The 22,364-nt window shown below is 55.4% G+C and overlaps 1 protein-coding gene across 5 annotated transcripts; it reads left to right on the forward strand.

Moving 5' to 3' along the window:
- The first annotated feature begins 5,750 nt into the window (after positions 1-5,750).
- Positions 5,751-21,737, forward strand: P2RY2 (purinergic receptor P2Y, G-protein coupled, 2). Of its 5 annotated transcripts, none has more exons than XM_012645762.1 (4): positions 5,751-5,886; positions 14,918-15,508; positions 18,427-18,681; positions 19,929-21,737. In XM_012645762.1, the coding sequence occupies exons 3-4, from the start codon at positions 18,677-18,679 to the stop codon at positions 21,067-21,069; spliced, it is 1,146 nt and encodes a 381-aa protein (XP_012501216.1). In that variant the 5' UTR covers positions 5,751-5,886; positions 14,918-15,508; positions 18,427-18,676; the 3' UTR covers positions 21,070-21,737. The 5 variants fall into 5 exon arrangements, with proteins under 5 accessions (XP_012501216.1, XP_012501218.1, XP_012501219.1 ...); XM_012645764.1 differs by having other exon boundaries at positions 15,014-15,508; XM_012645765.1 differs by having other exon boundaries at positions 5,885-5,904; positions 15,014-15,508.
- Positions 21,738-22,364: the final 627 nt, after the last annotated feature.

Genomic DNA, 22,364 nt, shown 5'->3' on the forward strand with positions numbered 1-22,364 from the left:
TTAGTAAACTATAGAAATGAGAAATAAATTCAAGTGTGTTTTAAACAAGCAAACAAGAAAATTCCTTAGTATGGCAAATAAAACTCTTGATGACTTCGCCCTTGACAACAGCCCCGCCATTCTGAACTATGGACTCCTTGCTATGTGAACTGAGGAACCAGACTGATTCAGATAAAATTTTGGAGGTAGGCTTGGCTCTCTGAGCTCTGGTTACTTGCTTACCACTGCCAGCCACTAGTGAAGTCCACTGCCCTGTAAGCCCCATCAAATGTCCCCTCTTCCAGGCAGGCTCTGTGGATCCAAACATCTACAACACAAGCCAGCATGGGACGAGCACTGCAGGAGTGGGTAAATCCAACATTCGTGGCAGAGTGGAGTAACAGATTCATGTGTAAGGCTAAATCCAGCCGTGGGCGTGAAGGAGAGCTGGGTGGTGGAGCTGGTTCATGGGGGAGAAATGGGATTTCAGGCCACAGTGGAGCGGGGGAAAGAGCCCCCCAGGAAGAAGGAAAAGCACCAGCAAACACGGGCGCAGGAGTGAAAGGACAGAATGGTTTGGAGAACGTGGACATCCCATGTGATTGCGGTGTGGGAGGCTGATGAGGAGTGGAACAGGTGAGTGTGGAAAGGCCAACAGGGCAGATCACAAGGGACTTCCTGCTGTGGGAGGCGGGGAGTGGTCAGAAGCAGGGTTGTGAGGTTGAGACTGTCAGATAGTCTGTGGCCTGACTCCTCCAGTCCCCACTGAGGTACAGGAACATGGGGTGGTGGGTGGCATGAGGGGGATTCCTTAAGCCCGCAGGCTGCCCAGGAGGAGCCGGTGGCAGTTCTGGCTCTGGAGGCCTGGGGCTGCGGAAAGGGGCCCATCCTGCATCCATTTCTCCTCCCTGACCCATTTCATGGCTGCTGCATACCAACACACCCTCACCCCCAGCACAACCAGGGAGGGTCTAGGAGGCGGCTCCTGGCAGCTCCCCCAGTCCCCACAGATAGAGTCACACAGCTCTAGCCATCTGTCTGGCCCAGCCCCCGCAGGGGCCTATGTGGTCATGTCTTTGTGTCTGCACAGTGGCCCTCTTTGTTCTGAGCAGCTCCTCTGTCCCATCCCACCTCCCTCCTGCCCTTCTCTCTCTCTTGCCTGTGTTACAAAAAGCACCAGCTTTGCAGAGAGACAGGCCAGGGCTCTGATCTTGGCTTCCCCCATTGAGTCTCTGTGCAACCCTGAGCAAGTCACTTTGCTTCTCTGAGTCTTCGTTTTTTGGATCTGTGAAAAAGAGCTGTTGTAAAGAATCAAACTCCTGGCTGGGCACGGTGGCTCGCACCTGTAATCCTAGCACTCTGGGAGGCTGAAGCGGGAGGATCACTTGAGGTCAGGAGTTCGAAACCAGCCTGAGCAAGAGTGAGACCCCTGTCTCTACTAAGAATAGAAAAAATAGAAAGAAAAATTAGCCAGGGGTGGTGGCAAGCACCTGTAGTCCCAACTACTTGGCACTTGAAGATCGCTTGAGCCCAGGAGTTTGAGGTTGTAGTGAGCTAGGCTTGATAAGGAAAACCCCCATCTATTACTTGGCACATCAGCCACCTGAGACCTCCACCCCTCACGGAAGACCCGCATCAGCATAATACTAACCTATTACCTGGCCCATCAACATAACACTAAACCTATTACCTGGTGCATCAACTACCCTATTACCTGGTACATCAACATAATATTAACCTATTACCTGACACATCAACTAACCTATTACCTGGCAGGCATTGGCCACCTGATATCCACCCCTTGGACCACCCCAACTTAATAAAAGTGGGAAAAATTGCGTAGACGGGGCTCAGAATTTGGTGGCGAGACGCCTTTGAGCCCGCTAGCAAATAAACTTTGATTCTCCGACTCTCCGTGTGCCTCTCGGTTTGTCCTTGGGACCACTCGCTGTAACACTTGCTGTAACAGGCTGACACCATGGAACTCTAGCCTGGGCAACAGAACAAGACTCTGTATCCAAAAAAAAAAAAAAAAGAATCAAACTCCTGGCATGAATTAGTGAGACCCAAACAACAAATGATGTCCACAGGGACCTCTACCCAATGCTCATGCTGTTCACTGCACCTCCTCCTTACATCTCCCACCTCATCTTACCTTTCAGCCCAGTGGCTACCATTCTCCCATTTGACAGATGAGAATACCAAGCCTGAGGACAGGCTGTAGGGTCATATAATCTGTACAGTTACACAGGGCCCATGACTTGCAGAGCCCTGTATTGGTTTAATACTCTGCCGTCACCATTTTGAAATTCTTAATTTTTGAACAAGGGGACCACATTTTCATTTTGCCCTGGGTTCTGCAAATTATTAGTATGTAGCTGGTCCTGCTTGTGGGGAGGTAGAGCAGAGGCTTGTCCAGGCCTGGACCAGGCTTCCTGCTTCCCAGGACTGCCTCCCTTGGGTGCCTGTATCCTGGCACGAGGAGAGCCAGAGCTTCCAGGCTGCATTTGGCATCAGGGCCCTGGCCCCTGCCCAGGAAACCTGAGGAGCACAGTTTCTGACTGGCAAGGAAGGCAGGACAGCGCAGGTCAATGCAGCAGCCCAGGGAGCAAGTAAGAAAAGGCGGCCGAAACCAGCCCAGCCCTATGTAACTGGAGCCACCAGGGTGGGTCCTAGAGCCATGGCCCGGCCATCACTGCAGGAACTCATCAGGGCCTTCCTGCGCAGCAGGCTGCAGTCCCAGGGCCTGGAGATCCACCTCAGACTCACTGCATGACGTTGGACATTCACTTCCCCTTTCTGAACCTCAGTTTCTCTATATGTCACATGCAAATAATAACACCTGTCTCACAGGGTTCTGGTGGACATTAAATGAGATACCATAACACAATGACTGGCAGTGTAGGTGCTGGGCATTTAACTGTGAACAGGATGGCCCCTGGCTCTGCCCTCAAAGAGATTCCCATTAGATCTCTTTGGGGAGATAGACATTGATAGTGACAACAGCATGGTAAATAGTGGGTCACCTGGCCTTAGAGGTCTTAGAGGAGCGATGGTAGGGAGCCAGGAGCTGGGGGCCACGGCCAGAGAAGCATGAAGGGGCCCTGCAGGCAGAGGGAGCAGCAGATGGCACTTGAGCACGGCTGGCTCAGGAGCAGGAGGTGAGGCAGAGAGGTGGGGAGGCTGGAGAGGCAGGCTGGAGAGCTGGGATTTATCCAGAGGGTGGTGGGGCCACCAGAGAGTGAGAGCAGGTGATGGCAGCAAGCAGCAACAGAGACATCACCCTGGCCTGGGAAGGAAGGGCTGGAGCCTAGGCCAGTGCAGGGGCTCCACCCCCAGCATGGATTCTCAGAGCAGAAGGTTTTCTCAGGGGTGATGAGAGAAGTGGGGAGAGGGAAAATGAAAAGGTCTGAGCCAGCCAAACGCCTCCTTGGGGCTGGAGAGACAGGAAGCCTCCTAATGCATGGAGAGCAGCCGAGGCTGGGGCTTGCCCTGCCCCTCCTGACCTGCTGCTGCTAATGGAAGACTCCCCCGCCCCTATGGCTCCATTACCCACCTCGTGGGGACCATTACTGTGCCTGTGCCTTCACCATTAGCCTGCCTTGGCTGCTTGGTCCCAGGGAGACTCCTCGATGCTATTCTACCCTTTCAGATGGGCCTCTTGTGTGAGGCTTGCCATGTGACGCACTGGGCCTCAATTGCCTGGTTGAATCAATGGTTTTAAATTCTTTTAGCTGTAGAATCTTCTATGTGTTTGCAACCAATTCTTACCAGGAAATGTAAATAAATAAAAATATAAAAGCAATGGTGCTCCAGTTGAAGCCAGGCAGCCCCAGGTAAGGGGGCTCTGGTGGGGGATTTGAAGCCTGCTGGACATGATGACCTCTAAATCCCAGTGATGGAAGTGCCTGGGGAAGATGTCAGGGGACCTAGACTTCCAGCCCTCACTAAAGAGGATACTGACCCTTCGAACCCAGGAAGCTCGGGATGATGTACAAAATCCTCAAGAAAACTCAAGATAGGTCATTAAGTAAGAGATTATTATGACTCCATTTTTCAGGAGAGGAAACTGAGACTCAGAGAGGAGTCCCAGGACAGGCAAGACTGGAATCTGAACCCAAGGGTATGGGGTTTAAGGACACGGCCCTTTGCTCTGCTCCTCCGGCTTCACTAAGTCACTGTTGTGGTAGCTGAGACACTGTGTCTCAGGGACGCAGCTTCTCGGCTGTAAAGTAAAGGAGCTGAACCAGAGCAGAGGCAGAGCCCTGGACAGGCCACCATCCAGGTCTCTCTGCTGAAGTCTAAGGCCAAGCCTGGGTCCTCAACTTGGGGTTAAAGGAATTTTTTTTCCTCCTGGGCTAAACAGCAGTGACAGTAGAAGATTTGAAGGCTTGGAATGGGGACAAGAAAGAGAGGGTTGGCTGGGATTCCAATGCCCAAAGGGTCTTCCCCACACTGGGACCCTAAGGCCTGGGCCCCACAACTTGGGGCTATGAGGATATCTAAGCCCCTGAAAGCTACACAGACCAGCTTGGACAATAGACAGAGGAGGCTGCACAAGGGGCCTTTGTGTCTCTCAAGCGAAGGTCCCAGTGGGACTGCAGAGGCGACTCAGTCACACAGGGTTGTCTGTCCACTCTGCTCTTGCTCCTGGCAGGGTTGCAGCCAGCACCCTTCCTGGGCCCCTCCTGGTGCTGGCAGCTGATATGGAGCCTAGCAGAGCCCCAGGCCTCAGGGCCCTGGGCAAGCTCCTTGGCTACAGGAAGGGTCTTCCTCTGCACCTGTCCAGCCACTCACCAGCCACAGTATGGGGTGATTGGCACTGGGAAGTGGGAGGATCAGTTTGATTGGCTCCATTTCACAGAAAAGGGGGCCCTGAGAGGGACTGGAACTGGGTCAAGGTCTCCCAGAGTCAGTGCTGAAGCTGGGCCAGAACCTACACTTCTGACTCCTGGACCACAAACGAGGCGGGGGGAGGGAGCACTTGCTCATTCATCCGTTCACACACTCAAGGATGGAGCACCTCCAGGACCTCGGGGACAGCAGTAGGAAAAAGGCCGACGTGGTCCTTGCCCTCCAGAGCTCACAGTCAAGGAAAGGGACAAACACAAGGTCCGTGACTACGGAAGGCCATCAGAGTGGGGTTAAGGGCAGAGGAGGGAGTTAAGGCAGCTCAAAATGAGGAACCAAAAAGTGTGTGGATTTCAGGGAACTGCTGTTGAGAGTAAGGAAGGGGAAGGGCAGGGGGAGCGTAAGAGAGGGTCCCTCCGCCGCCTGCCTCCTACGGAGCTGAAGAGAAAGGCAGTATCTGAATGCCCCGCTTTCCTTCCCAGGGCAATGGGGAGAGCCCCACCCCGCTCCGTCTCAAGCCAGGGAGGTGCGTTCAGCAGATCTCTCCGGAGCCGGTCCCCTCACGGCGAGCCGGGCGGGTCGGGAGCGGGGAAGAGGTGGAGCGGCGCGGAGGCTCGGCGCAAAGGTCCGCAGTGGGCCACGCAGGCACCAGGCCAGCCTGTAAAACTTTGGCGTCTCTGAAAACCTCTCGTCACACGCTCCAGGCCAGCGTGAGGGAAGAGGGCGGCCTCCTGGCCAGGCGGTAGGACCACCGTCGCCGGCCCCTCCCCGCGCAGCACCGGCTGCAGACGTGCTGACCCCGCGGCCGTGTCGCTGGGCGGCGTCCCGGAGCGGGTGGCGAGGTGTCTGTCTGGGCGGCTGCGGGGCGGCGCCAGGATCTGTCCAGAGTCCGCCCCGTCCCCCGCCCGGCCGGGCCGCGGGGTAGGGAGCGAGGCACGCCTGGGGCAGCCGGGCTCCCGGGCACGTGGGTCCCCGCGGCGGCGGGACGCGGGAGCCGGCCCCCGGGAGCGGCAGCGACGGCACTCGGGGCCGAAGAGCGCAGCGCAGAGGTGACGGGTGCGTCCCCTGGAGAGGGTAGGACACGGGCGTGGCCTGGGGACGCGGCGGGTCAGACTGGCAGGTGCCGACTCAGCTCCGGCCAGGGAGGGACAGAGCCGCGTACGTGTGGCGGTCCTGCCGGAACGCTGTTCTGGGCCGGTGTGTAGCGCGCCTGTGGGTCAGTGGTTGAACTTTGTCTCCACTGCAGCGTCGATCTCGGTGAGTGTGGACAGATACTTGGTAGTAAGGAGGTTGTGTGTGTCCGCGTATTTGGGAAGTCTGTGTGTTAGTGGGTGAGTGTGTGCGCCCCTGGAGGGCACGTAGCTGAACTTGCGGAATTTGTCTCTGTGTGTGCTCTGATGTGAGCGCCCCGGGGGCGAGGCGCTGTGGCCAGAGACTCCCTGCGCCCTGTGCTACCCCAGGGTCACTCTGGGTGGCCCGCCTGTCCTGGCCCTCACTAAGACTGGGGGGCAGTTACAGGGAGGAAGTGGAAAGGAGGGTGCAATGGCGAGGAAGGACAGATAAGCCTCTGTCAGAGGACTTTTAATCTGGCAGGTGGTGCTGTAGAAAGGCTTAGTCGGGAGAAAGTCTGTCCACCACTCTCCCACTAGGGCAGCCAGTGGCATGCTTGGGGTCCTTCAGGAGCCCAGCCCAAGGGTCAGGTCCTGCTAGAGACTAGCGTGGTCAGTTTGGATCTCTGGGGTTTGTGGCTGTTGTTCCTAACTGCGTGGCACGCCCCCCCTCCCCCCCCACCACCTTTCCCCTGGTCCACAGCTTGATCTGCCCGGTTCGTTTTGGATGTAGGCTGGAGTAATGATGAGCTTTTGAGGATCAGTTTGGGGCCCCACGGAAGTCTCAGTTATCTGTGGATGGGAGTGGGAGGAAGAAGATTCTTTGAGCAGACAGTGTCCACAGGGTGCACAAAAGAGCTCTGGAGACTCAGAGACCTAAGTTTCAATCCAGCCTTGGCCACTGTGTGACCCTGAGCAAGGTGTCCCTTCTCTGAGTCTCAATGGCCTCATCTGTAAAAAAAGAATACTAATGATATGGAACTTGAGGGCTGTTGAGGAGCTGATGTGTGGGGCATATTCGGCACCAATGTCCCCCTGGGCAGGGGGTGGGGGGTCAGTCCCTAGAGGGAGCCTCCTGAAACCAAACTCCCAACCATGCCTTTCCCTAGGCTAAACTTTCACAGGACTTCCACAGGACCAAGCCTGAACCCCTTAGCCTGGGACTTAAGGCCTCTGAAAACTGGTCCCTGTGACCTTTCCAGCCACCTCTCCCACCTGACTCTTTACCCTACAGTAACTGCCTGTAGACTCCTGTACACACTGGGCTGTTTCTTGCCTCTGCCCACTGCATATTCTGTGCTCACTGACTGATATGCCCACCTGCTCTCACCTTCCTCAACTGGAGAACTACCCAGACTTGGGGCCCAGCTCAGATGTCCCCTCCTCCAGAAAGCCTTCCTTGATCCCCCAGCTGGGTTGGAGCTTGCTCTGGGCCTCTGCAGTCTTGGTGCTGACAACCCTGGTCCCACCCTGGACTGTCATGGTCTATATCTGTCTCCTTCTTCCCTCTCCCTAACTCTGGGGGCTCCTGCAGGGCAGAAACTGGGTCTCGCTCATTTCTGTGTTGCCAGCACCCTGCACAGGGATGAGCTGAACTGAGAAAACCACAGCAGCCCCATATCCCCTGTCTCTGCCCGCAACTTCCCCAGTGAAGGGCTGTCTGCAGTGGAGCTCCATGTCACTACAAAGAAGGGTGAACCAGAATCTGGTCATCAAAGCAAGTGGCACAGGTTTTCACAATGTGGTCTGGAGCACAGCAGGACCCAGAGTGTACAGGCTAAAGACTTAGATTTCATCCTGAAGGCAATAGGGAGCCATGAAAGTTTATGAGCAGAGGAGATCCATGGTCAGAGCAGCATTTCTGAAAGCTCTCTCTGGCTGCAGGTGGAGAATGGATTGAACAGTGCCAGGTGCAGGAAGGCCAGGGCATTTGTGATGTTGACACCAGAACCATCCCAGGCATTGTTTAAACTCTGAGCTAGCCCCTGCCCCTCTGGCCAAACATTTTCCCCTGAGCTCTCAGATGCTCCTGCTAAGGAATTTGGGGACACTTAGGACTCTCCGTCTCCCAGGGGAGGCTAGTGGACCTGCAATTGATCTCATCCCAGCTCTGCCCTCAGCTTATTGGGTGACCATGGGATAGTTCCTGCCCTGCCAGCCTCTAAAAGGAGGCCAGAACCAGTAAGGTCCTATGTTTGAGAGTGTGTGTGGTGGGGGTCGGGGGGAGAGGCTCTGCCACAGGCTTGTCACTCTTTCTCCTCCTCTACCTGCCTTGGGCTGTCCTAGGGTCTGGCCAGAGGGGTTGGAGGATCACACTGGGTAACTTTCAGAAGTAGCTGCCAAGCTGGGCGGCAGAATGAGGCCGTGGCTCCTCCATTCCTGTGCCCCTCCTGCTCAGGATGCACAGGGCTCTGAGGCTTCTGAATCCCCCAAGAATCAGCTAAGAGAGTGTGAGGGCATCACCAAGGCCTCATGAGTGATTTTGTGGCCATGGTCCTTACAGAGGCCATTATGCCTCTCTAGGCCCCCGTTTTGCCATCTGTCATTTGGGAATGATGAGCCTTGCCTCTTCAAGTGCAAAGTTGCTACGAGAATTCTTAAGAATACTGGCCAGGAAAGAGCTTTGTAAGCTTCAAAGTGCAATGCCCAGGGGAGGCGTGTGATGCTCATAGATTTAAATGCATTTTGAAGACTATAATAGAACATGGGTACAACAGCAAGGGATTATGCTGGTCATTAGAATTTAATTATTGAATGCCTTCCTCTCCCCTTGCATCCTCTGCAGAGATAGCTTACTAATAACAATTTACAAAAATCCCTCATTTTGTCTTCCAACAGCCCTGTGAGGGAGGAATTGCTGTCGCCATCTCGTAGATGAGAAAATAGAGGCGTGGAAAGTATCTTGCCCAAGGTCACTAAGCCAAGGTGAAATCTGGGGCTCCTGTCTACTGCCCCTGCCCATCCCTCCCCATCCAAGACAGAAGCCCCATCAGGGTGAGGCCTGGTCCTCTGGCTTCCAGGCTGAAGGGAGTTTGAATCCCGCCCTAGGAACCGGTCTTTGGGGCTTTCTTGTGGCCTGATTACCCAACTGCTGATAAGATAATGCCTACCCATAGGACCAGAGAAGCCTTGATCTTGTGAGAGGAGGAGGAGGTGCCCCTAATGAAATATTTCCTCTCCCCAAACTGCCTTCTATAGGCCTGTCTGGTGTACCCTTTGGGCCATACCTTCCTCTTGGGCTGCCCTTGGGTTCTCAGGCCTGGCCTTTCCCTATTCCTGGGCCCTGAGTGGGGTGGCTGGCTGTGGAGGCCCACTCTGACCATTGTACTCCCAGAGGCCAGTTTCAGGACTAGCCCAGGCCGTCTCTGCTTTCTCTCTCTGTCCTCATCACCCAGCACAGGTTGGGCACAGAGCAGATGCAGTGAGTATTTGGGAAATGAATGACCAGGTGAAGTAGGCACACAGTAGAAGAGGAGGTCTTTGCTCCATGGAGAGCCACAGTTGGCTCTCGAGCAGAGTTCTTCCACTCCCAACACCCCATCTCCTAGGTCTGAGTCCCTCCTGGTCCAGGATGAGCAGCTGGAGTTTCTGCTGGGAGGGTAGGCAGCCTGGGCCCTGCTGGGAAGCTTGGTGGCCCTCTACCCTGTACCTTGTCCCTGTCATTGCACCTCCCCAGAGGAGAGGCCTGGGTACTGGAGCCAGGGAGGAGGGTCTCCCTCAGACTTTTGGGCCCCACGTGGCCCTATCTTCTTCTCCTGTCTGAGGAGAGCCTCCTGGTGTTGGTGTGGCTTCCCGATGAGTGCCTAGCCTCCTGGCCCCAGCTTATAGGAGGACTCTTGCTATGGCTGGGCTGTGGGCAGGGAAGGATGCTCCCCCTCTTGCAGGAAATCCAGGGCCAAGGGACCCACTCCTGTCACTGCACCATTGTACATACAGTCTCCTCCTTGATCACCCTCCCTCCAGACTCCCCAGTCCCACCCACCTTCCATGTGACACCACCTTTGTAAAGGTCAACTCTGGCCATGTCCTCCCCTTCTGAAGCCCTGCCATGGCTCCCCATTTTCCTCAGAATAGAGGCCAAACTCCTCAGCCTGGCATTTGAGCCTTTTCATGTGAGTTCCTGAGGCCCCCACACATTCCATGCCACCTAATCCTCCACACCAGCCACTCGTGATCTCCTGGCCTGTCCCCAGCAGGCCACACTCTCACACCACGCGTCTTTGCACATGCCTCTCCTGCCTTCAGTGCCTTCCTACCCCTTTTGCTACCTGACAAACTTCTAATCATTTATAAAATCCCAGCTCAGTGGCCCCTCCTCTGGGAGGCGCTCCCTGACCACCTCCCCCAGGCCAGGTAGGAGTTGCTCTGGGCTCTGTGGCTCCTGGGCTTCCTTTGGTCATGGCTTAGTCACCCACGTGGACTCAGTCCCTGTCTGCGTCTTTCTCCCCAGCCAGATCGTGTGCTCCTCAAAGGCCTAACAGAGTGTTAGCTGAGCCTGGGCACACGAGGGCACTGGCAAGTGTTTGCTGGGACTTGTGGCCCCTGGGAATATAATTTGTGACTGCATTACTCCAGACTCCTGTGGTTCTGAAAATCTCAAAAGCAAAGGCTATCAGGAGCAACAAGTAAGAGAATTAAAGAAACATTTAGCATTCACTCCTAGAACCAGAGACGCTTGGAACTGGACTCTGAGAACCAGTGAACTGAGAATCCTGGAGGCACTCAGAGTGAGACCATCTCAGAGTCAGACTGACAGGTGTCGTTTCTATGTCTACCCCTTTTTCCACCTGATGGTCTCTATTCTCCCTCTTTCCTCCCAAGCTGGACCCTTCCCACTGCTCCTCAAACCTGATCACAGGTCCTCTTCCAGAAACCTTCCCTGACTGCTCTGACCGTGACCTCTGCCCCTCTGCTGGGAACACCTGGGAGCACCACCCCCCCACAACTAAGAATCATTGTGGGCCTCTGGATTTCAGTGTCTCTCTGTCGTGACAGGCAGGCAGACATCAGGACAGTGCACCATTTGCTAGCACCATGGAGCACCCACCTGCCCCCATCTTACTCATTCCTTATGAGCTGTCACAGGTAGCGGTGATTCTCCCCGTTTGACCAGTGAAGAACCCCAGGCTCAGAGAGGGGGACTGACTTGACCAAGATTGCACAGCATGGGTGGTTCCAAGTTGGAGCCTGAACCCAGGGTTCTTGGCCTCGAGTCTGGCCAGAGGCACTGGATGTGATAGGCTTGGGTCGCGTCCAGGGCATTGCGGTTCTGACTCTGTTCAGTTCAGTAGTGCATCTCCGTAGCCCTTTGCTGGGCTGTGCTAAGTTGGGGGTGGAAGGGGTGGTTTGGAGTTCTGCTGTGGGTCGGGGGTTGTTTGCTCAACCCCACACTGGAAATAATTAGAACACCAGACCTTGAGTAAGGCCCCTCCTCTTTAGGGAATCTCAGTTTCCTGATCTGTAAGCCCGGCTGAATTGAGACCCAGCCACTCAAATGCTCTGAGCTCAGCCTCAGCGAGTGGCCCTCACAGCCAGGATCCTGGGGGCTCCCTAGAGGGAGAGAGCCCCTGGGAGGGGCTACAGAGCCCAAGGGCCTCCTGAAGGGGAGGCCTCACACCGCAACAGCACTGGCTGATAACATCAGAGGTTACCCCTTGGCTGTTTCTGCAGACCAGCCCACGTGCTCATGGTGCAGCAGCACATCAGACAAGGTTTCTTGGAGGACATTTGGGAGGGGACAGAAGTGACTTCTAAGCTCCTAAGCCTGTGCAACCCAGCCTTGCCCTCTCTACTCCCAAGCCACAGGGACAATTAACAGTCCCCAAGCATATCATGTCATCTCTTGCTCTGGCTTTTCTTCACTCTGCTCCTCCTCTCTCTCCACCCAGCTGACTCCTACTGATCTTCCAAAATGCAGGTCAGATGTCCTCGGCTCCAGGAAGCTTTCTCTAGCCACCCTCCATTCCCATTTGGGACTGCCTTGGCTCTGTTCAGGCCTGATCATCCTGAGATGTCACTGCCTGTTTCTGAGTGTGCCTCTTCCACCTTGACAGTGAGCTCCTTGCCATCAGGGAAGGGTCTGACCTGCCTCCGAGTCCCTGCGTGCCCTGCCTAGGGACAGGCGTAGGCACGGCAACCTTTGTGAAGGGCGAGTGAGTGAAGGAATATGGCAGGTGTCCGGTTCCTGCGTGGGGTCCCTGAACTGCTTCCCCCGAGGATGCTGTCAGTGTTGGAAACTTGATCTGTGGACAGTCTGACTATGACCTCACTACCTGTAGCTCCTGCTCATAATTCCTGTGGGGTTTCGTGCCCCCCTTGTCTTCCTGAGATACCCTCATTCTCCCTGCCATCTCCACTTGCTGAAATCTTCTCTCTTATTAGTTCCTAAAAGGAGTCTGAATCATTTTATTTAACTATCTCGGCAACCATCTGAGGCAGGTACTGTTCTGATACTGAGAGGAATTGAGATTTGGGGTTTTAGAGTTAAGAGACTTGTCCAAATCCTACAGCTGGGAGTAGCAGAACGGAGATTTCCCACCTGTTCAGTGCCCTCTCCTGCCCCCACGATGGCAGGGTGCAGGTTCTCTGTTTCCCCTTGCAGCATTCCACCCCTGGCAGAGACAGGCAGCAGGGGTCCCCAGAGTGGTGACAGGACACTCTCCCCTGCCAGGCTGGACAGGGTCCACCAGCCAGGTTTGTGGCACACCCTAGTGGAGCAGCTGGAATGTCATCCAACCACCCCGGAAATTCCGCAGCCAGCCTGAGACCTGCCCCAGCCCCTCCTGCTGGTTTCAGGCTCACTAGCCTAGGGCCACAGAGAGAAAGACCCAGATTAGAGTAGGGGCAGAGCCAGGTCAGTATGGTCTGCATGTTAGGCTTGGCTCTGCCCTTGACTCATGATCTTGTTGAGACCTTGAGCTACCCTTCTGGCCTTAGTTTGTCTGCCCGTGAAATGGGTACAATAACCATCGTGGCCATCTCACACTAGGGAAGTACTAAGAAGAGTAAATCCAGGGCCCTGCCGTCTGGGCACTTCTCTGGTGGAGAACTGACCAGAAAGGCAGAGCTATGGGACTGAAAGAGGGATAGTCAGGGAGCTTCCTGGGCAGAGGCCTGGGCCTTGCAGGTAAGAGTTGTGATCACGGTCATAGTTTCTGATGTCAGACAGTCCAGAGCTGCTCTGCTGTTTGCTAGCTTGGTGACTGCAGGAGGTTATTTAGCCTCTCTGAGTCTCTTAGGATTAAATGAGAAGAAGAATATGAAGCCACCTTAACACAGAATATGGCAGAGACAGCACTAAACTCTTGGGATATAGGCGTTAGAAGATAAAGGAGGGTGTCCCTGAGCAAAGACATGACCATGGGACTGCTTTTGTTGTGCGTGAGACAAGAAGATGGGTGTGGAGGCAGAGATGGTGGATTGGCAGGGACCAGATCAGCAAGGGCCTGGGTGCCAGGCGGAGGACCTTGGACATTAGCCCAAGGGCACTAGGGAGCCATGGAAGGGTTTTGAACTTGACAGTATGTGGTTGGATTTGTGTTTTAGGGAGACCTCGTGACTGCAGTGTGAAGGCTGGACAGATGGGACAGGGGTGGTGGCAAGGAGTCCAGGGAGGGGGCTGGGGCCGTGGTCTGGGGAAGTGTAGGCCCAAGGGGTACATGTCTGATGGACTTCACAGTTGAACTGATGTGATGAGTGATGGAGTTCAAATGGGGTGGAAGAGAGATGTTGTCAAGGCTACATCGGAGGTTTGAAGCCTGGAAGGACAATGGAGGCCCTTCTCAGAAACGGGGCAATGACTTTGAGAAAGTGCTGTGCTCCTTCTTAGCCTGTTGAGTGGAGGCATCTCCTAAGGAGAAGAGAGGGCGTGCACCCGGGTGGAGTGGGGTGAAAAGGCAATGTCCCTTGGCCTTGTCATAAACACTAGAGTGCACTGGCAGATAGCTACCAGCCCAGTGGCCATGTCAGCCCGAGACCCAGCAAGGTACACTAAGTAAACAGTGGCCCAGAGGCATTTCCCATGCCCCATCCGGCCCTGTTCCTGCAGCCCCATCTACTCTCCCACATCCCCCAGCCCTTGCACTGCACTTCCAGCTTGGGGACCTGGCCTCGGCTGTCTCAGACCTGCTCCCCCATCCTAGGGAAAAGAAGCAGACAGACGGGAGAAGGTAGTTCAGGAAAGGGATGTTCCTTTCCTCTTATGATATGTCTGGGATGCTGGGATCTGCCCCTACAGAGGGGTCCCTCCACCGGGCACCCCTCACAGAAGCCCTGTGCTCGGTGTGCGTGAGAGGCTCCAAGGCAAAATGGCTCTGTCCCTGACTCACTGCGAGGCCTTGGGCCTCGGCTTCCTCCTCTGTCACAGGGGGTTTGGCACAGGTGATTTCTGGGGGCTGTTCCAGGGCCTGACTGCCTGGACTGTGTGCGTGTCCACTGCATGTACGTCTGAGCGTGGCTCTGCGCGTCTTGGTGTGTCTGTGCCTGTATGCTCAGGTGTGGGGTGTGTGTTTCTAGCGCCTGGGGAGGAATGCTTAGAGCTGCGAGTGGGGAGGAGGGATATTCTAGACAAAGACCTAGCTTGGGAAAAGTGTGTCAGGAGAAGTACAATAGAGTGTGTCCTGGGCAAGGAGGGTATTGACCGTTTCCTGCTGTGGGGCCAAAGCACAGAACCAGGCCTGAGGGAGGGGACACTGGAGACTTGGCTCAGCTCTGCAGGACATTGGGGGAGCCCCTCCCCCGGCAGAGCCACACTCCTTTGAAGGGGCTACCTGGGGAAGGAGGCCAGAGCATGTGAGCTGGGGTGGACGGCTGAGGTGTGGGTATGCAGAGGACACTGTGACCAGGACAAGCACACCAGGCCACCCCTCTGCCTCTTTCAGGCCAAGGTTAGAGCAGAGGCAGTGGCCCTGGGAGGGCTTGGCCTGGCTGGCTTCCCATGACCCTGAACCCGTGCTGTCTCCACCTCCCTGTGTCTGCAGGAGCCCCCTGCGGGCTGTGGCACTGCCTGCCCTGAAAAATGCTGGAGGCTGGGCGTGGCCCCAGGCCTGGGGACCTGTTTTTCCTGTTTCCCGCAGAGTTCCTGGCAGCCTGGTCCAGGCGTGTGCATTCATGAGTGAGGAACCTGAGCAGGCGCTGAGCATCCTGACCTCAAGAGCAGGGGCTGGTCAGGTACAGGGGTGCCAGGGCGGGTCCACTGGCTCGGAGGCTCAGGCAGGTATGCGTGCATGTTGTGCACGTGTGTGCACTAAACTGGGATTAGATTGGGTGGTCCCAAAGCAGGTGCCCTGCCCCGCTTCCTCATCCCAGGCTGTGATGAATTCAGGCTTTGGAGCCAGACAGCCCTGGGTGTCAAGCCCAGCTTTTCCAATTCCTGGCAGTGTGACCTTGAACAAATAGCTTAACCTCTCTGGCAGTACCTACCAAGGGGTGGAGGTGGGGGATGGGGATGAAATGAAGAGGCTGCGTAGAAGCTGCTCAGCCCAGATCTGGCCCCTACCAAGCAGGTTGGCTGGCAGTGGGGGCTCCAGGATGAAGAACTGCTGATCAGGTTGACCTGTGACCTGAGCCAGGTAAAAACATGCGGCAGGCCTCAGACAGCTAATCCATCTCCAGAATGCCTGGGTCCAATTCCCCTCCCCCTGCCATTTCCCTGGCTATCCAGAGAAGGGCAGAGACTTCTGGGCCCCTGAAGCTCTTGAAGGACAGACAGTCCAGCGGCCTGTCTAGGTATAAGCAGGTCCCAGGTGTGCTGGACCCCCAAGAGGGCTGGGTTGTCCCCTGGCCACCTAGGTCAGCAGCTGAGAAATCTTTAAGTACCATTGTCCTCTGAGTGGCCCTCAGAGAAGCAAGGGAAAGGAGACACACCTTCATCAAGCTCAGCCTCCTCTGGACTCCCATAGCCTCTTGTGCTCCATTCATTCATTCATTCATTCTCTTGTTCCTGTAATACCTGCTGTGGATTGGGCCTCTTGATGGATGATAGGGACAGAGAAAAACATCAGATGGACCCAACCCTCAAGGAGCACCTGGAATGTGTTGCATTAGAGACTGGAAGGACAAATTACCAACAAGGACTGCCCTGAGGGGTGATGGTGGAGGGAGAGAGCTTCAGAGATAAGGTGACATTTGAGAAGTATGGGTGGGTTCTGGAAAGGTGTTCCAGACAGAAAGGACAACTTGAGCAAAGGTGGGGAAGCCTGGAAGGGCCCTTAAATGGGTCATACCTCCCCTCCAGACTGGGAGCTCCTCAGGGCAGAGCCAGCCAGAACTGGGCGCAGAGGCATTAGTGAGTGGTGTTGGACAAAGTCAGGTGGAGCCTGGCTCCCGAGGAGCCTGGGGGGAGGTCCCAAGGGCAGCCAGGGTCAGGAGAGGCAGAGGGGAGGCCTGAGGGAGAGGGCTGGGGACTTTCCTGTCTCCCTGAAGCCGAAGCTGAGGCAGGGAAAGACTACTCCCAGGTTGGTGAGGCAGCCTGTGGAAGGAGGTGGCGGGTGGGGTCAGTCTGGCCAGAGGCCCACAGTGATACAGTCCCCAGCTGGCCTGGGAGGGTGGAGGCCAGGATGTCTTAAAACAGGTGGAAGTGGCAGCTCCCTCAGTTCATGGGGAGACAGGGAAGTCACCACCCCTCTTCTCAGTGTCAGAGATTCCACCATTAGCGATTAGCAGGAAACTCTTGGTGCGGAGCAATATGTTGACTATGAAGGGAAGAAGAAGGCCCTGACCCTAGTCTGAGAAGTGGCCAGCCAGGCCTTGGCCCTGGGATAGGAGCACAGCTGGGGGATTTGACCCTTGAGAGGTCTGAGACTTGGGAGGGAAGGAAATGCCTGATGTCACCTGGGGTTTTGTGGCAGAGCTGGACTGGAACCTAAGCTTTCTGAGTCCCAGGCCAGGGCTGTGTCCCAGGAGGGAATGTGGCCCCTCTACAGCTCCTCAGTCTCACACTCAGGGCCTCTCCATGCTCCTCCTGCAGCTTCTGTGGGCCAGCGACGCCCAGCCCACCTTCCAAAGCACCAGACCCAACAGGCCCAGCCCGCACCCATCCCCACACTTACCATGTCTGACACTGAATTCCTCTGCTCCCACCCCTCCCCATCAGGGAACCCTCTCCGGAGCCTCCCTCCCAAACATCTCTGAGGTCTCCCCACTCACGGGGTCCCAGGCCTGATGTCACTCCCCTGGCCCACCACATTCACCTCCTCCACAGCCTCCAGTCTGGCCCCCAAGCCGCTCCTCCTCCCGTGGTCTGAGAGAGCTCCCCAAAGAGTTCTGAAAAAAGTCACCTTTGAGCTGAGCCTCAATGCTCATAACACTACAGTGTACCTTCTGTGTGCCAGGCTCTACTCCAAACATTTTGCCCGAATTACTCAATCCCCCCCAGAGTCTTATCATGGAGAGTCTACTAACCACCTTGTTTTACAGCCAGACCCCAGAAACCAGGTTTTTAGTCACTGGAGTTTGCCGCACTGAAGGATAAAGAGCTCAATGGGTGGAGATGAGAGGCAAGAATGGATCCAGGTAGAAGGAGCCACAGGAACTAAGGCTGGGAGGGGAAAGTGGTGGGCACATCAGGAAACCACAGGTCACAGGGGATGGGGCTGGTGCGGTTAGCAGAGGCTGGGTTATGAAAACCTCAAGTACCAGGAGCCAGGCGTGGTGGCTCACAACTGTAGTCCCAGCTACTTGGGAGGGTGAGGCAGGATTGCTTGAGCCCAGGAGTTTGAGACCAATCTGGATGATATAGTGGGACGCCATCTGAAAAAAAAGAAAAGAAAAGAAAAAAAAAGAAAACCTAGAGTACCAGACAAAGGGACTGGGCTTTCTCCTGAGAGAAGGCAGGAGCCACAGGAGGGTTTCTAGTAGGGGAATGACTTTGTCTTTTACAAAGACCCTCTAGATTTGGGAGGGGACTGAGGCTGGAGGAAGAAGGCTGTTGCAATGTTCCAGCAATGAGAGGTAGAGGCTGGCACTGGGCTGGGGCATGGGGCAAGGGTGGGGGGCAGGAATTGACCTGACCCTTGGGCAAGAGAGGTCCAGCCACTTGGCCCTGTCAGACCCCAGCCACTACCTGTCCCCTCTTAGCTTGGCATCACATAAGCTTCTCCCTGCCTCTTCCTCTTGGCCCTGCCCTGGCTCTTTGGGGAGCCATCGGGGTCCATGGCAGGGGTGTCAAGGGTGCAGGCCACTTTCCTCCTGGGTCGTACATTTGCTGACAACCAGGAGACAGGGAAGATCTGGGGGGAATGGGGAAAGAAGGGAAACTGAAGGATCTATGTTCCCCCTCAGCCCCCCAAATCTCAATCTCATGGGCCTTGAACTGTTGCTGGGAGGCCAAGGCTGGGCAGGAAGCTCGGGGTCTAAGGGAGTGGATGTTGCTGCCCTATAGAGTTCCCCAGTCCCAGCCTCTCAGGACCCCAGGATCCAAAATGAAAGGAATTGTACAGCCCCAGATTCTCAGGGTGGGGAGGACTCACACGTCATCTGCCCTCTCCAGCCTCCCAGACACACCCGCACACAGGGCACAAGCTCTCCTGCAGCCTCTACTAGAGAGCCGTTTGCCTGTCTCTACGCACACGGAGTTTGGAGTTCGCTACCTCCCTCCTACAGCCTCTTCCATTGTGGGATGGACCTGGATAGGAACTGCGGCCCATCCCTAGCTGTGTGACCTTGACCAAATTACCCAAATGATCTGTGTCTTAGCCTCTTGATTGGAAAACTGGGGATGGTGACCTGACTCCCGGAGCATGTGGTAAGGATTAAATGAAGTCACTTTAATAAAGCACACATAGTAGTAGGGTTTGAAAAATGTTAGTTCCCCCTACCCCTTCACATTGTTAGAAAGTTATTCTTTGTGTTTTTCTCAAACCTGCCCACCTGGGACTTCTGCTGTGATTTCCAGCCTGCCTTCTGGGACCTTTGGGCACATCTTTGCCCTCCGGACTGGGGTCTGTCCCCTGCCTCCCAGCGAGAGAGAGCTATTCTTGGTCACATTGGTAGGGGTGTGGAGAAGAGGAAGGTGGACAAGCTGCTGTCTGGGCACTCACTGTCTGCTGGGCAGTCAGTCCCCATGGGTGTGTCATATGCTAACTAGGGACAAGGTAGGGAATGTCATGAAAGAGAAACTAGGTAGGCCCAGAAGAAGCTGCACAGAAGTCCTCCTCTCCCCCCACCCCACACCCGTCCCTATCTCCACCCCAGAACTCCCTGGACTCTTCAGGAGGGTCACTGTCCCATCTGGTAGCCTCACAGGTCTTGGGGTCATGACTTCTATTTGCAGATGTAGAAAGTGCCAGAATATAGGAGTATCCAAAAAATATTTACTGAGTGATTAAATGAATAACTGAAGAAGGACATCCTTGGAAATATTTCCTCAAATATCAAAACACCAGGCACAGGACCAGAGCCTCCCCAGGGAGTGGGCAGATGAGCTGCAGGAGGAACTTGGCAGTGCCCACAGTAGGCTACGGGCTGCCCACTGGCCAGAAATGCCTCAGCAGGCAGTGGGCACTGGCTGTGAAGCAGGGCCAGCCAGCCTGGAAGGCCCCATCCCATAGATCTGAGACTGTACCCCTCTGGTACCCCCAGCTCCTCAGATTCTAGAGCTCAGAACCCTAGATCTAGAACTCTGATCCTGAAGTTCTAGAGTAGGGTCAGCAAACTTTTTTTAAGGTCAGACAGCAAATATTTTAGACTTTGCAGGCCATATGGTCTTTGTTAACAAATGGGTATGGCTGTGTTCTAATAAAGCTTTATTTACAAAAACAGACTGGTGGGCTGGGTCTGGCCTTTGGGCTACAGTTTCCCTACCCCTCTTCTAAAGTTTGAGAATTATATGATCCTTATATTTGTGGATCTCGTGCATTGTTGAAGTTCCAGGGTTTGGAGGTTCTGGGTCCAGATCCAGGTCAGGTGGCAACCAAGGCCCTGGTCAGGTGAGTGTCAGGCCTCCCCGCAGAGCCTCCTGTGATCCTGACCACTGTTCCCCCCACTCCCCAGTCCCTGCAGGGCGATGGCGGAAGGCCCCGAGAATGGCACCACCAATGGCACTTGGGATGGGGATGAGCTCGGCTACAAATGCCTCTTCAATGAGGACTTCAAGTACGTGCTGCTGCCCGTTTCCTATGGCGTGGTGTGCGTGCTCGGGCTGTGTCTGAACGCGGTGGCGCTCTACATCTTCCTGTGCCGCCTCAAGACCTGGAACGCCTCCACCACGTACATGTTCCACCTGGCTGTGTCGGACACGCTGTATGCGGCCTCCCTGCCGCTGCTGGTCTATTACTACGCCCGCGGCGACCACTGGCCCTTCAGCACGGTCCTCTGCAAGCTGGTGCGCTTCCTCTTCTACACCAACCTGTACTGCAGCATCCTCTTCCTCACCTGCATCAGCGTGCACCGATGCCTGGGTGTCCTACGCCCTCTGCGCTCCCTGCGCTGGGGCCGGGCCCGCTATGCCCGCCGGGTGGCGGCCGCCGTGTGGGTGCTGGTGCTAGCCTGCCAGGCCCCCGTGCTCTACTTCGTCACCACCAGCACCCGCGGAGGCCGCATCACCTGCCACGACACGTCGGCGCCTGAGCTCTTCAGCCACTTCGTGGCCTACAGCTCGGTCATGCTGGGCCTGCTCTTCGCGGTGCCCTTTGCCGTCATCCTGGCCTGTTACGTGCTCATGGCGCGGCGGCTGCTGCAGCCAGCGTACGGGACCACGGGAGGCCTGCCGCGGGCCAAGCGCAAGTCCGTGCGCACCATCGCCGTGGTGCTGGCTGTCTTCACCCTCTGTTTCCTGCCTTTCCACATCACCCGCACACTCTACTACTCCTTCCGCTCGCTTGACCTCAGCTGTCGCACCCTGGACGCCATCAACATGGCTTACAAGATCACCCGGCCGCTGGCCAGCGCCAACAGTTGCCTTGACCCCGTGCTCTACTTCCTGGCTGGGCAGAGGCTCGTGCGCTTTGCCCGAGATGCCAAACCACCCACAGACCCCACCCCCACCACCCGGGCTGGTCGCAGGCTGGGCCTGCGAAGGTCGGACAGACCTGACCTCCGGAGGGCAGAAGATGTGTCAGCCAGCAGTGAGGACTCCAGGCGGACTGAGTCCACTCCAGCTGGTAGTGCGAACACTAAGGACGTCCGGCTGTAGGTCCTGAACCCTTTGGGCCTGTGCAAGTTTATTTGGAGAGGAGGGGAGATGTCGAGGACCAAGACTTGTGCAAATGGGATGGTCTCCCAGGTATGGGCCATCAGTGACTCATACTAGGTGATCAAGGAAGCCATGACCCCATGCTCTGTCATTTGGCAGGGGCTCAGGATACTCCCTCCTCCATGGTCCAGAAGAGAGTCGGCTGTCCCCATAGTCCCCACTTATCATTTGTATGTGTGATTGGGGGAATAAGGTTTCAAGAAAGGCAAGTGTTCACGGCAGTGCTGCCCTGGCGTGACTCCCATGCAGATTAGCTGGCTGTACCTGCCAAGGTGCCCAGGCTGGAGTCCAGTCTATTTAAGTCAAATGGAGAAACATGCCTAGAGAGGAAGGTGTCTTACAAAGGTCACACAGCAAGGTCTGAGTCTGAGCCACCTGGGGTGGGGACAGAGTCACAGCTTGGCCGGAGGACCCTGGTAAGTAGTCAGGGCTGAGTTCCCATGGTGGTCTGGGGCAGGACTGGGTGCCACAGTGGACTCAGCTGTGAGGAGTACGCCCTGCCCAAGAGACGAGCATCTGGGGACTGACGTCATAGACTCCTCTGGAGGCTCCCCCGGGCTGGGAGCCAGTGTGAAGCTGTAACTTATACTAAAGGCTTTGTTGCCTGCCAAGCCGTGCCCTATTGTGTGGTCAGAGGGTGGGGATATGGTCTGGGAAGCTTTCAACATCCATACAAAGGTCCCTTCTCCAATCTGTCCTCTTCTACCACCTGCCTTCCCACTAGTGGTCTCAGGGGTAGTCTTATAACCAGTTCCATAAGCAAGAAAACATTTTTTATAGGTTTGTTTTTTTTTTTCGTAGTTCTCTATATTTTCAGTTCCCATGCCAGTATGATTTGCTGACCAGAACTTTGTAACTTTCTGTTGTACTGATGCATTCCCTTTTGAGTTTCTTTCCCAGAAATGGCAGCACCTCCTTGCAACCACGAGATAAGTACAAAGCCTCACACCACCTGTTTGTCCAGAGAACACAAGATAAGTGGTTCTCCACCACAGATCGTGCCCAAAGACCCACTGAGCCTGCGCACTAGGCTAAAAGAATGACCAATATTAATTCCTAGCTCATTATAATACTAAAATCCCTGCTCTGGGAGGGACATATCCCTTTTTGATCATGGGACATATGTACTAACATGAATTCTCACCGCGCTTGCGTGCACTGCACTCCGCCCCAAACACGTAGTGATGCTCACTCCCCTGATGCATTATTCATTTCACCTCCAAAAAAACCCCCTG

This window comes from Propithecus coquereli, unplaced genomic scaffold (genome assembly GCF_000956105.1).
Source record: "Propithecus coquereli isolate 6110/MARCELLA unplaced genomic scaffold, Pcoq_1.0 Scaffold235, whole genome shotgun sequence".
NCBI classification, from domain to species: domain Eukaryota; kingdom Metazoa; phylum Chordata; class Mammalia; order Primates; family Indriidae; genus Propithecus; species Propithecus coquereli.